The sequence below is a fragment of the Pygocentrus nattereri genome, chromosome 15 (genome assembly GCF_015220715.1).
Source record: "Pygocentrus nattereri isolate fPygNat1 chromosome 15, fPygNat1.pri, whole genome shotgun sequence".
Taxonomy (NCBI): domain Eukaryota; kingdom Metazoa; phylum Chordata; class Actinopteri; order Characiformes; family Serrasalmidae; genus Pygocentrus; species Pygocentrus nattereri.
This window is the reverse complement of record NC_051225.1, coordinates 5,909,471-5,924,419: the sequence shown is the minus strand read 5'-3', so window position 1 is coordinate 5,924,419 and position 14,949 is coordinate 5,909,471. Positions and strand designations below refer to the sequence as shown.

The following is a 14,949-nucleotide window of genomic DNA, read 5'->3' as shown; positions in this document are numbered from 1 at the left end:
ATAACTTTCCACTAACTACTTTCCACTGTTTCAGGTTTCATTGCTGAACTGTGTCTGATATCAAAGGCTGCTGCCTTGCTACCTTCATTTAGAAGGAACTGGATTTGAAGGTACGAGCAGATGAATCCAACGTTTTGCTGGTTGTTTTTTTTTATCTTTCAGAAAAACTACTTTATGAAGATTGTTTTGGTTTTTTAAAAGTGCAGCAGGTATTTTTCTAAAATTAGACTGCAGCGGTCAGCAAAATGCTCAGTCAAGAATTCCAAATTCTAAAATAGTGTTCCAAATAACTAAATAGTTTGTTGACCCAGATCATTTACAAGAAGGTTGATTTTTATTTTCCTGCCTGTGTCTATTTGGAGATTCTGCGTGATCCATCAAGGTGCCTCACTGTAAACCGGCAAATCGGAGCAGAGCCCGTCAATATAATTCCAGAGCCCCCAAAAAGGGACAACAGCTTGTTTTATTCTGGACACAAACCATAGGATTGTAAATGGGCGTGTAAAAACACATCCGAGCAAAGTCACATATCATCTATACAGACATCAGAGAACAATTAAAAATTTCTCTTTAATTAAGTGGTTAAGATGTAAACAAACTCAGAGTTGTTAGACGTGAAAAAAATCACAGAAAAACATCACATATAAACACGAGTCGGTTAAAAAAATTTAAAATTGATGTAAATTTACACCCTGTGACCCTGAGGGAGAAGTGAGTGTGAGTGTGAGTGTATTTCCAGCAGAAACTGCAGTAATCTGTATGCCTTAAATACACCAGCTCACTGTAAAATGATACATTCTGGCTGATGCAGGTCATGCTTTCTCAAAGAAATTGTAAATGACTAACAGCGTTTAATTAGCTGTTATTTGCATGCTGGGAAAATGATTGGTATTTGTGCAGCCTGCCTTATTTTAGCACTGGAGGCGGAGCTTTCCATCATTATTTTGGTTTTGTTAATTCTACTTTTATTGTTTTGTTTACAGTTCATTTCACAGGAGTTTTTCTTGTAACATGTTATTTCAAACCCAAAGATATGTTTGAAGACATTTGACAGGTTTTGATCTTCTTATGCTCTGTTTTTTAGTTTACTAGTTTATCCTGTAATAATAATATTATTATTATTATTATTATTATTATTATGGGATATTTCGTTTCACTGGTATGAGTGCAAGTGCTGTAATATGATGGTGTAACCACCTGGGATACCACAGCAACAGCCTAGCAACAACTTAGCAACCACCATGGGATACCACAGCAACAGCCTAGCAACAACTTAGCAACCACCTGGGATACCACAGCAACAGCCTAGCAACAACTTAGCAACCACCATGGGATATGACAGCAACAGCCTAGCAACAACTTAGCAACCACCATGAGATATGACAGCAACAGCCTAGCAACAACTTAGCAACCACCATGGGATGCAACAGCCTAGCAACAACTTAGCAACCACCTGGGATACCACAGCAACAGCCTAGCAACAACTTAGCAACCACCTGGGATACCACAGCAACAGCCTAGCAACAACTTAGCAACCACCATGGGATACAACAGCAACAGCCTAGCAACAACTTAGCAACCACCTGGGATACCACAGCAACAGCCTAGCAACAACTTAGCGACCACCATGGGATACAACAGCAACAGCCTAGCAACAACTTAGCAGCCACCATGGGATACAACAGCAACAGCCTAGCAACAACTCAGCAACCACCTGGGATACCACAGCAACAGCCTAGCAACAACTCAGCAACCACCTGGGATACCACAGCAACACCTCAGCAACCACCTGGGATACCACAGCAACAGACTAGCAACAACTTAGCAACCACCTAGGATACCACAGCAACAGCCTAGCAACAACTTAGCAACCACCATGGGATACAACAGCCTAGCAACAACTTAGCAACCACCTGGGATACCACAGCAACAGCCTAGCAACAACTTAGCAACCACCATGGGATACCACAGCAACAGCCTAGCAACAACTTAGCAACCACCTGGGATACCACAGCAACAGCCTAGCAACAACTTAGCAACCACCATGGGATATGACAGCAACAGCCTAGCAACAACTTAGCAACCACCATGAGATATGACAGCAACAGCTTAGCAACAACCTGGGATACCACAGCAACAGCCTAACAACAACTTAGCAACCACCTAGGATACCACAGCAACAGCCTAGCAACAACTTAGCAACCACCATGGGATACAACAGCCTAGCAACAACTTAGCAACCACCTGGGATACCACAGCAACAGCCTAGCAACAACTTAGCAACCACCATGAGATATGACAGCAACAGCCTAGCAACAACTTAGCAACCACCATGGGATGCAACAGCCTAGCAACAACTTAGCAACCACCTGGGATACCACAGCAACAGCCTAGCAACAACTTAGCAACCACCTAGGATACCACAGCAACAGCCTAGCAACAACTTAGCAACCACCATGGGATACAACAGCAACAGCCTAGCAACAACTTAGCAACCACCTGGGATACCACAGCAACAGCCTAGCAACAACTTAGCAACCACCATGGGATACAACAGCAACAGCCTAGCAACAACTTAGCAACCACCATGGGATACAACAGCAACAGCCTAGCAACAACTCAGCAACCACCTGGGATACCACAGCAACACCTCAGCAACCACCTGGGATACCACAGCAACAGACTAGCAACAACTTAGCAACCACCTAGGATACCACAGCAACAGCCTAGCAACAACTTAGCAACCACCATGGGATACAACAGCCTAGCAACAACTTAGCAACCACCTGGGATACCACAGCAACAGCCTAGCAACAACTTAGCAACCACCATGGGATATGACAGCAACAGCCTAGCAACAACTTAGCAACCACCATGAGATATGACAGCAACAGCCTAGCAACAACTTAGCAACCACCATGGGATGCAACAGCCTAGCAACAACTTAGCAACCACCTGGGATACCACAGCAACAGCCTAGCAACAACTTAGCAACCACCTGGGATACCACAGCAACAGCCTAGCAACAACTTAGCAACCACCATGGGATACAACAGCAACAGCCTAGCAACAACTTAGCAACCACCTGGGATACCACAGCAACAGCCTAGCAACAACTTAGCAACCACCATGGGATACAACAGCAACAGCCTAGCAACAACTTAGCAACCACCATGGGATACAACAGCAACAGCCTAGCAACAACTCAGCAACCACCTGGGATACCACAGCAACAGCCTAGCAACAACTCAGCAACCACCTGGGATACCACAGCAACACCTCAGCAACCACCTGGCATACCACAGCAACAGCCTAGCAACAACTTACCAAGCACCTGGGATACCACAGCAACAACTCAGCAACCACCTGGGATACCACAGCAACAGCCTAGCAACAACTTAACAAGCACCTGGGATACCACAGTTAGATAGTTAGTCAGATAAATCTGTGATGAATTTGTGATCTGAGAAAAAACACCTGGGATACCACAACATGACTAACTGTGAGTTGCATCAGTATTGTAGTGTAAACTGCATAGTGAAAATTTCATTACAGTAATTGTGAAATATTGCAAGCCAACATTAGTTTCAAGTTTCATGTTCATTTGTAGTTTGCTCAACGTCAGGACATATATGCATTGTAATGGTTGTGGTGAGGCTCAGCTGATCACTCTACAGAAAGGAAATAAGTACAAACAAAAATACAAGAAAAATGAACTGAAATATCTTAAATATACAAAATATAGAGACAATGTACGTTTAAAGAGACCTAAGTGACTCAGTGTTATTGTTATTTATAGTGACTTAGTGTTAAACTGTTATTGTCCATAGCAGAGATATAATAATAATAATGCTGACAGTGTGAAAAGGTAGCTGGGAAGGACCCACAGCTTCACAGCTTGTTCAGAAGCCTGACAGCCTGTGGGTAGAAACTGCTCATTGACTGGGTTGTTTTAGCCTTTATGCCGTGAAATGTCCTGCCTGATAGCAGGATGGTGAACAGGCCGTGTGCTGGGTGACGCTGTCTGACTGGATCTTTTTGATCTTCCTAAGGCAGCGGGATTGGAAGACGTCCTGTAAGGCTGGAAGTTTGTTGCCAATGATGGATTCTGCCTTCCTCACCACTCCTTCAAGGGCCTTGCGGTCGCAGGCGGTGCAGCTGCCGTACACTCTCAGAAAAAAAGTACTATTCAGGTCCATTTTTGTTCCTCAAGGTACAAGCAATGTAAATGTACCCTCACAAGTACAATAGTGGTCTTTAAGGTCTTATTGGGTACCTTTTAATGAGTGATTAAAGGTACATTACATACGCTTTTCAAATGATCAAATGGATTACTAATTTAATTTTTAAACAAAACAAATAAGACTTTGTGTGTGGTCAGTGCATATTTTCAAAATAGCAAATATAAGAAAATCATTGAATTATCATGCCATGACTTATTTTTACATTATGTTCATTTTCCAGCCTTTCTTTACCTCCTAGAATGAAACAGGCTGCTGTTACTGTGCCTTTGAGACTGAAGTTTGTAAATAAGTGAAAAAGCAATTCCAGGCTGAAAAATTCCTACTACATATATTTCAGTGTAAATGGGTGAGACTAAACTGCTTAGACTGGATATTTAGATAACTAGTTAGTTAACTAGCAAGTTAAATGTCATGCATACAATTCCAATTATGAGGATAAGTCGGAAGAAAATTTTTCCAAGTAATTTTGGGTCATTTCTTTTAGTCCATTAATCATGAAATTTGCACACAGTGTAAAGTGCAACAAATATTTTCAAATTATGTCAAAAACTGGAAAACGTCAAATAAGGCGATAGAAGGTTTTCCTCCGACAACAGCGATATGTTGGTTCATCCCATTTTGTGCATTTGCTATTTCTTAAAAACCCAACCCTGTTACTTGCTTGAGCTTCTGGCAACAATGACACCTTGCTTATATTCAATGTTATAAACGCTAAAGATTAAATAAAGTTTCCTTTTCAAGAGCTACAAGGGCTGAATGGCACCCTCATGGACCCACATTAGCGTGATAATGAGTGACTACACCACATTGTCCCCTTTCCACGTGGCCTTGAGTCGGTCACTTGTGGCGTTTTGGCTCCAGGTATGAAAAAACGTGGGTTTTGATAAGAAACTTGTGCCTCAGTGTGCCACGTTATCACACACTGTGAGCAAATACTGGGACTGGGGAACTCCTGCCTTTCTTTTTCCTCTGACCTAGCTAGGTGTGCACACTGCCCATAGACCCAAAGCCTAATAATGTCAGGGCTTAATATATCACTGGGCTACTTCATAACTGTGGTGGCCATAGGTGCATTTGCTCGGGTTCTGCTCGTGCAAAAGAGGCCGCAGTGGAGTTTTCTGGCTGAATTCATTGCTGCCTTTGTGCTTGTGGCCTGCAGACTGGAGGTACAAACCATTTCTGAGATTGGCCAGTGGGCTGGAGGCCTGGGCTCAGATGTCACCCTTACAATGCTCTTCCTAGCCATAAGCGTCCATGGTGTCATCATGCAAGGAGTCACTGGAAACCCTTCAGTGACCTTGATGGGGTTCCTGCAGAAGGAGACTGGAGTATTATCCACTGTTCTCAGCTTAGCAGGCCAGTTCGCAGGTGCACAGCTTGCTCTGCTCTTAGCTGGCTGGTACTGGACAATGGAGCTGACAGACATGCACATGATCAAGAACCTGATGACAGCTGAGTGCAGCACATCACTGCAAGCGCCACTGATACAGGGCACCATTACAGAGGTTGTGAGTGCACTGGCTTTTCATCTGGCTGCCCTCAGCCTACACCACAGGTCACAGCTGCTCCGGGCTCCCCTCTTAGCCCTGCTGCTCACCTTCCTCTACTATGTAGGTAAGTCGGCAAAGCAGAAGAGAACAGGTGTCTCACCTGACTCAAGCTGAATCATTAGCGTTTAAAAGTTTAGAATAAAGGTTGTTTTAAATCATTTCAAACCAGTTTGGTTGTTGATAACTGTGCATGTGGCTCTAATATGCCTGAGCAGCATCAGAGGTCATTAAGAAATATGCATCTGTTTACCATTCGCAATGAAATTGTAATAGCATTAATATCAAGAATGAACTAAAGGTGCAGTTCATATCCAGAATGTCTCATATCCCAAAGCAGATGACCAAAAAGCTGAAAATTGATAAATGTACTATATTATTTATTGGTTAATACCTTCTTGTTGTTCCCGATATACTATATTAGAATAGAAATATTGAATACCCCATTAAATTCCACCATATATACGCTCACTGAGCACTTTATTAGGAACACGTTATCCATTATCAGCTCCACTGACCATACAGGAGCACTTTGTAGTTCTACAGTTACAGCTTCTCTGTATACTTTGTTACTGTGGCATTTTTAAACATCTCAGTGTCGCTGCTGGACTGAAAATAATGCACCGACCAAAAATATCCAGCCAAATGATAAGCGATCATCTCTGACTTTACATCTACAAAGTGGGCAAACAAAGTAGGAGGGTCCATGGGGGTCCTGACCACTGATGAACAGGGTGAAAGATGGCTAACACGGTATGCAGAGAAACAGATGGACTACAGTCTGTAACTGTAGAACTACAAAGTGCTCCTATACAGTAAGTGGAGCTGATAAGAAGTATAAATGTATATCTGATAAAATGTAGATGCAAGGAGGTGTTCCTAATAAAGTGCTCTCTATCTGCATATATGCCATTATTGTGTGTAAAACAGCAAAAATAAACACTTAAAACAAAATAAAACTACAAGTGATTCTAAACTTCCAAAATTCTGAACAGCACTGCGTTAAACACAAATTCATCAACTTCTTATGGTGGGGCTGCAAAACCCTGCTAACCGACATCACCCGGCAGACCAGTCTACGGTTATGTTCCAGTCAAGGTCTTGAAGAGGAACTTTTCACAACTTACCACAAGTTCACCACACATTAATTATACTGCTGTAAACGTTACGAGTGGTTTGATGTGAAATGGTTCATTGTAGAGAAGCTGACGGACTTAAATGTCTTGGTTCCTCTTAAGGTGTCTTCCTCTTGCTCTTAGGGAGTTTTTCGCTCACGGGGGCTCGGGCCTGTATAGTTCGTTAAAGCTGCTTTGTGACGACACCTGTTGTAAAAAGCGCAGCATAAATCAACTTTGACTTGACTAATCTGCCTTCCAATCAGCTGCATGAATGGATTAGTGATGTTTTAGGCCAGAACCGTCTGTAAAACAGTGTGTCAGACATCAGGCAGCACATTCATGACCACGACACGTAATGGCTTTCTGTGAGGGAGTTTTTAACGATAAACACTTCAGAAGTCCAGTTCTTATCACCAGTTCTGTATCTCTACACTGCTTTTCACATCATAGCACTCTGACTGTTTAAATCTTGGTCATTTAAAAAAAAAAAGTGGAACTCATCTGTAAAGAGACTGACTATTAGAATAAGGGCTGTACAAGCAGATGTTCTCATTTACTGTGTATTCATTTAAAGGAAGCGGCTATACCTCCGCTTACGTGAATCCCTCCCTCGCCTACGCACTGACCTTCACCTGCCCTGGACACACCATGGCAGAATACGCTCTAGTCTACTGGCTTGGCCCTCTTGTGGGTAGGTTACACTGAACTGAACACAAATGTGCAGAGCCTGTAAGATAAAACATATAACAGCACAGTTTGCCTCCAAGACCCAAAACAAATGTTCAGAATATTTATGGGCACCTCTTTCTGTGTCTAAACACCACATTCATCACATTCTAATGAACTGGGCATCAGTATGTGTAACATATTCGGTCCCATTTACAGGCTGAATCCTGTTGTAATAATTATTACATAGATTTTACATGTGAAATATGCCATGCAATATAATATGTTTTCTTTTAGGCATGACCCTGGCCTTGCTCCTCTACAGGGGCAACATTCCCTTGTTCTTCACCAAGAACCTGCTCTTCTCAAAAAAGACGCGCTTCCGTTCACCAAAGGGGAAAAATTCTGAAGAGAAAAGAAAGTAGCTGAGACTGTTTTGCATTACATCTCTCTATCCCAATGCAGAACTCCAGTCGGGGACGTTTAATATTAGAGCCATTGCTTTTCTTTGGAAGGTCCATTTTAAAGAAGAAAAAAAAGGTTGCCAAGAGACGGAGCAATAAACTGTATAAAGAGTTTTTATACACTTTGCAATAAAAAAAGTCATTTTAATGTGTTGTGATGTTCAATGTACACTCATGTTTGTTTTAAAACAAATTTTAATATCCATCCTTTTAAATATACTTACACAATAAATTATAAGTTAGTATTTTAGGCCTTGCAATAAACACCGCAGTTTCATTTTATTTCATTGAACAAGGGGTCCAAATCCTAATTCCCCCCCTAAATTGCTGTACACCGACAATCAGAACACCCCCACACCCCCACTCATTTATTTTCACCTAATCAACAAAATATGTAATTTGACCAGGACTGACTGTATCTCGATATGAAAATAAAGAAGGCCATGTGTGGCTTCCATTCAAAAGGAGCTGTCGTGCACTAAATACGCACACAATGCAGCTACCATGTAACGACTACATGCAATATCAGTCCTTCGCAGTGTCCGCTACAGCCAGCCAATGAGGTATGAGCACAGGGGTCCTGCAGTGACTTACTAATGTTACCAGTGTTGGTTCCAAGTGACCCAATGAAAGAGCACACAGAAGGCATGCAGGTCACAGCAGTAAATAACTTCTAACAGTGACTTATTGTTGGAAATCAAGTCGCAAGTAGAAAATCAGACACCAATGGATTTCAGAGAAGCCGGAGGTCAAGTGGCCGGGTTCTGCGTTGAAGAATCCAAACTGCTGGATTCATGAGGTTTGTTGCTCTGGACAGCAGCTTTGGATGAAGGACTCTGTGTCTCTGTGAGAGTTCAAAACAACAGAGAAAAGATATTGCACTGTGTCCAAAAGTTTGTATGTATATATGTCACATTAAATGTATTTTTATATATATATATATATATATATATATATATATATATATATATATATATATACACACACACACATACAGCAAACTCTTAAATATTCTCTACATTCATATGTACTTAAAGAGAACTCCTATGATTTTCAAAATCTCTTCATAATTCATGGTAGCAATATAAACAGTCATTCAAAGTGGTTCGATGCGAAAGGATTCACTGTAGCGAAACCTACTGACTTTTTTCTTTTTTGGTCAATGGTCTTGAAAGGAACCAGGAATCTACAGTGCAAACAGTCATTTATCTAATATCCAAATGGTCCATTTTAACCTACATGTGTCTTCTGAGTTCTTAGGCTATATGTCACGTTGATCGTGGTGAAATAGTAGTAAATCTGAAAAGGGGGGAGGGTGTGTTTTGGGGTGATTTTCCCTAAAAACACCCTGCATGTGAGCAGGAGGCTTAAGGCCAAAATCTCAGAACTATTGTACAACAACATCACATCACACAGCATTTCATGTAACTCTCTGCGAGGCAGCGTTTAGAGGTATTGAACTCTGCAGATGTCTAGTTCTCATCACCGCCACTGTCAACAACCCTGATTTGGCAAGTTTCTCATGAACGGAGCATTCACATCCAACCACTCTGAAGGACTGCTTACACCTTGATGATTTAGTCATGTGGCAATTTTAAAAAGGGTGGAATTACCCTTTCAAGACTAAATCACATGCCAACATGAACTAAGCACAAATTAGCATGCATTCATAATGTGATATGTAATGTTGCTGAGAAATATGTCATAAGGTGCTGCAACTAGTGGGAACGTCCCACTCTATTGGTCCTTGCTTTTCTATGGACATTATACAAGCTTTGTGCATGAAACTGAAAACCTATATCAGCAACAGGTGCAACTTTAAATGATTCAATTAAATAAGAACTGACGTCTGCGTGTTTTTGGATGTGTTATTACTATGTGATGATAAATGAAAATATGTCTGATTTCAAAGACATGACAAATTGTTGCATATAACAATCAGCATTCATACCTGGCTGAGGCTGATTCTCCAACTGTGCCTCAGGCTGGTCCACCCACAGCTGGTGTTTTGGATTGTTTGGAAACCTTCTGGTTAGTCCACAGCTGAGACATCGTATTACAGTCACACGCTGCCTTCGGGGACCTCCTGATATGATTGGTCAAGAAACATCCATTTAGCAAAAACCAGATATCTGAAAGGTCGGATTGCTCAGTATTGTTGAGTAACCCATACAATAAAAACACTTCTTTGGAAAAGTTAACTAGAAAGGAGAAAAAAAATCTCTTACGCTTTTGCCTAACAGTTGATGTAACTCCAGGGATCAGTAAGGAGCAACATCTCTTACATATGGTTCTTTTCACTGAGGGATCTCTATAAACAGACACATACATTATCAAAGCATGACGAGAATTTCCAATGAAGTACTTCTGCTGTTGTGCTTTATCTTCTTAGTTACTGACTTACTTGCATAAAGAACAGAAGTGAAAGAACAGTGCATAAAAATGTGCTACTCACTGTCTCAGCACCAGACGTTTGGCGATCGTTTTTTGAGTGAAGCAGTAAAACCGTGCCAGTTCGACATTTTCAGGGTTGTGGGCCAAAACACAATGAGCAGCCTGTAATGCATAAAGTGGAGAAAATGCAGTTTTATTTTTATTTACAAAGCGAGCTCCACCAATTTTACAGAACTATATGGCTCAGACATAGACAAACTCATTCAGTGTGGTGTGGTGTGCAATGCTTCATTCTAGAGAAACTTACCAAGTCACAAATCTTCAGTGTTGTGGTGATAGGAACCAGACATCCACCCCGAACAGCTCCCTCAGAGGGTACATTTATTACATAAAATGAGCAGATACAGGCTGCCTGATGTCTGAAATACCGTTTTATGATAAAGTTTTGCCTTAAAATGTATTTTAATCCATTTATTTTTATCCATTAACAACAGAGACGTGCATGCAGCGAGAGGTAAGGCAAAACAGTCATAGATCTGAAAAAATATTTCGGGGGGGACTATTTTACCATCACCAACAGCACGTATAAAACCCCAAGAGACCGGTTATATTTGTGTTGTTAGACATGGTTCCTAGACCCCTGGTTCCTATCACCACCACTGTAAAGGAAGGAAGGTCTGCAAGTGTCTCTATAGTGAAGAACTTCTCATCAAACCACTCTGAAGGAATCCTTGTACATCTGAAGGACTGAGCTGGTCTGAATTTTTCAAAAATGGGTGGAATGCCACTTTAAGTGATCATCTATTTGGCGTACTTACTTGGTAAAGGAAGTTCAACCTCTGAAAAGCCTCTTTATCCTTTATGTTGCCAGCCATATCGACCAAAACCAGGCTCTAACGGTGCCAGACTTTAAGCTAAACCTCAGCGATCTGTTCATAAAACAAATGTAACACAAACAGGCGTGAATTCGTCTTCAGTAACGCCGGGCATGCTCGCGTTTTCACGCCATTCATCGCCGTTTGCAGCTAAGAAGAGTGGCGTATCGCCATCTTTCGGTAAGGAGGAGCAGCGCAGCGGAGCGTAAGATCGCTATATTTCTGTAAATAACATTAAAAAATTTGTCATCGAAGCTAAACGTGTCGTTTTGTTTTCCAAACGCCGCGTCGCGTCTCCTAAAACGCACAGAAATGCTCTGCAAGTGAAAACTCCAGGGGTAGTGAGAGAAGGTAAAACGAACTGGCCCGTACGGGGATCGAACCCGCGACCTTGGCGTTATTAGCACCACGCTCTAACCAACTGAGCTAACCGGCCATGTTGCTGTAGCCGTTGGTTCCCTTTCGGAAAATTATTGCACACCAATAACTGTTGCCTCAGCGTTCTTAAGCTTTCTTAAGCAAAGTCAAATTCTTCCATACACGCTTAATTTCGTTCTTTATGGGCTCTTCAATAAAAACAATGGTTCTATTTGGGACCAGGATGGTTCTCTGCATGTTGAAATTCTTTAGATTGATGGAGAACGTGCTGTACAAGCTTGACAAGGCTGGTTCCCTAACCTCCAGCCGACGTCTGCCCCTATACAGCTCAACACACTCGGAGAAGAGCGCTAACCGCTAGGTCTGGTTCTTCAGCTTACAAATGCCTGTGTTGGCTAGCATCACACCCGCCCAGAGAGAAGGAGGCCAGCTATGCTCTCCGGGATTCCTGGTTGCAGTTACCCACGGACTCGCTGAGGGTCCGTGCTGGTGTGAAACCGAACGTGTTTTGCCAAAACAGTCAAAATACATAAACATTCCCAGTACTGAAGGCCAACATGTCAGGCAGATGGTAAGTAAATGCTACAGTTGATAAGTGTTACTGTAACACAGCGGTGGACAGTAACTGAGTAAATGTAATTAGTTTCTGTACTTTAGTATTTTTGGTGTATCTGTACTGAAGTTTCTCCGTTCTGGGCGACTTTTTCCTTTCACTCCACTACATTTCAGAGTCTAATATCCGACTTTTTCCTCAACTACTATTTTGAGAAATCTGTCGTTCCTTTTGGTTTCTGTGTGTATAAAAACGTAACATGTCAAAACAAAAGAAGCCAAAGCCAGAGCACCAATCAGGGCCCAGCGGTCACTTTATTTAGAGCTGGTTTTGACCTGTTGGTCATACCGACCCAGTGCAGCACGCGGTTCAACGTCAGCGCAGCAGCGTAAAACTTTGGGAGAGTCTGTTCAACATAAATGATGAACTAACCTAACTTTGTGTAAATAGAGCTCAATATAGAAATATGTCCACATATGCAGTCGAGACTGACGCGGCTTTTTTCTGAATTTCTACAAACACCATTTCATTTTATAGTAAATGAGTTTGGGCTGGTTTATGTTTATGAACAGACGCCTACAGATCAACATAGTAAAGGAGCTCATCTGTGATCCTGAGTTTAAAGCCAGTTTTTATTCAACTTAAACTTGGAACTAAGTTGTAAATAAATCTGAAACTGAAACTTTGCTTGTGTGTAAAAAGTGATTTCAGAGCCACTCGGTTCTCCCTGATGGAAACTGTTTACCTTCAGTGTTTTGTGCTTCTGATCATTTTAATAGACGTCAGCGTCACTAATTAATGACGTTCTATTAAAAGACTGGTTTACCGAGAGAGACGCTGGAGGACTTTCACCTGAAATGAGTTCATGAAGCCAGTCTGGTTATAAAAATGATAACAGGACCAGATCAGAGCCAGAATTACTCTTTTAGTACTTTTACTTTATACTTAAGTACATTTGAAGGCAAATACTTTAGTATTTTTACTCAAGTGGAGGTCTAAAGGGAGGAACTTCTACTTTTACTGGAGGAATATTTTACCTTGGGTGTCTCTGCTTTAACTCAAGTACATGATTTGTGTACTTCGTCCACCTCTGCTGTAACATTAGTAATATCATAATTGTGATTTCCAAAAGGAGGACAACAGATCCAACTGTGGAGGTGTTGCATCCTGTGCTCACTCCTCGTTAGTATAGTGGTGAGTATCCCCGCCTGTCACGCGGGAGACCGGGGTTCAATTCCCCGACGGGGAGGGTCATGTTTTCTCCCCCTATATAGACAGTGTACCTAGACAGTGTGCTGGAAGCATCTTAGTCTGTGTTTCAGTCTTAATCTGTACATTTTCTTAGAGCCTTGAAATATCAAAAAGCTTCAGTTCCTATTATTGAAGCAATATTTTGTCTGAAAATCTGAAAATGTTCTGAAAGGAATGAAAATGGATCTTGTCCAAAACCAAAATTCAATATGAATATGGAAAAAGTTTTATATATATATATATATATATATATATATATATATATATATATATATATATATATATATATTCATGCCTTTGAACGAAGCCAATAAATATAAAATAACTTAATATTGATAATCATTTGTTTTAACAGCACTAAACTGAGTTCACAGTCATTGAAAACATAATATAACATCTCCTTTAAAATCCAGCATCCTTGACAACAGAGAATAATGAGTCATTCAAGGCAGGTAATTCCTTTATGCTGACTAAGGAGCAGTTTTCCTTCTTTTTTTCCAGAAAGAAGATACCACACCTGTTTCTCTTGTGTTATATTAGCTTGTGCCAGTACATTTATTTTTTGGGAACCGAAGACAGCTATCAGTGAGGCTAAGAACAAATATAGGAGGAAGCTGGAGTGGAAACTTCAGCAGAACAACATGAGGGAGGTTTGGAGTGGAATGAGGATCATCATCAGCTTCAGGTCCAGCAACAACAGAGGAGTAGAGGGCAGCGTGGACGGGGCCAACAAGCTAAATCCAGTTCGCCTATCAGCCCCGCCTGGGAGTTGAGGACACCATCATCTACCTGCTCAACCGAGTCTACGCTCACCTGGACAAGCCAGCCAGCACTGTGAGGGTCATGATTTTTGACTTCTCCAGTGCATTCAATACTATTCGGCCTGCTCTTCTGGGTGATAAGCTGACAATGATACAAGTTGATGCCCCACCTCGTGTCCTGGATTGTTGACTTCCTGTCTGGCAGACCACAGTAAGTACGCATGCAGCACTGTGTATCAGACAGAGTGGTCAGCAACATTGGTGTCCTGCAGGGAACTGTCCTCTCTCCCTTCCTCTTCACCCCCTACACCACGGACTTCAGCTACTGCACAGAGATTTGCCACCTTCAGATGTTTTCTGATGACTCTGCAATAGTTGGATGTACAATGATGATAGTTGGATGATGGACAATGACACCCACCCACTCTATGACACCGTGATGAGACACAGGAGCTCATTCAGTGCAAGACTCATTCTACCGAAATGACCACAGAGCGCCACAGGAGGTCGTTCTTACCTGTCGCCATCAAACTAACTCCTCCCTCAATGTACAAAAACTCAGAGGTGCAATAATTTGAAGTGTTTTATACAGTAGGTCTCATTTATTATCACAGCCACTGCCACTTACTGTATTCACAAGAATTTAAACTTGTACATATTGCAAATTTTTTATCTTGAATTATTAAAGTGTTTGTTCT

The 14,949-nt window shown here is 41.6% G+C and overlaps 2 protein-coding genes and 2 non-coding genes across 4 annotated transcripts; 2 read left to right on the top strand and 2 right to left on the bottom strand.

Moving 5' to 3' along the window:
* The first annotated feature begins 23 nt into the window (after positions 1-23).
* On the top strand, positions 24-8,187 carry aqp12 (aquaporin 12). Its single transcript, XM_017693327.1, has 4 exons — positions 24-110; positions 4,053-5,858; positions 7,484-7,600; positions 7,873-8,187. Exons 2-4 carry the CDS (start codon positions 5,261-5,263, stop codon positions 7,998-8,000), a joined length of 843 nt encoding a protein of 280 aa, XP_017548816.1. The 5' UTR covers positions 24-110; positions 4,053-5,260; the 3' UTR covers positions 8,001-8,187.
* A 29-nt stretch (positions 8,188-8,216) lies between these two features.
* rpp21 (ribonuclease P 21 subunit) lies at positions 8,217-11,475 on the bottom strand. The gene is made up of 5 exons (XM_017693329.1): positions 11,252-11,475; positions 10,495-10,595; positions 10,268-10,350; positions 9,991-10,125; positions 8,217-8,883 (listed from the first exon to the last, which is right to left on the bottom strand). The coding sequence occupies exons 1-5, from the start codon at positions 11,306-11,308 to the stop codon at positions 8,789-8,791; spliced, it is 471 nt and encodes a 156-aa protein (XP_017548818.1). The 5' UTR covers positions 11,309-11,475; the 3' UTR covers positions 8,217-8,788.
* A 195-nt stretch (positions 11,476-11,670) lies between these two features.
* On the bottom strand, positions 11,671-11,744 carry trnai-aau. The gene has a single exon. It is a non-coding gene; the product is annotated as a tRNA-Ile (tRNA).
* A 1,672-nt stretch (positions 11,745-13,416) lies between these two features.
* On the top strand, positions 13,417-13,488 carry trnad-guc. Its single transcript has one exon. It is a non-coding gene; the product is annotated as a tRNA-Asp (tRNA).
* The last annotated feature ends 1,461 nt before the right edge of the window (positions 13,489-14,949 follow it).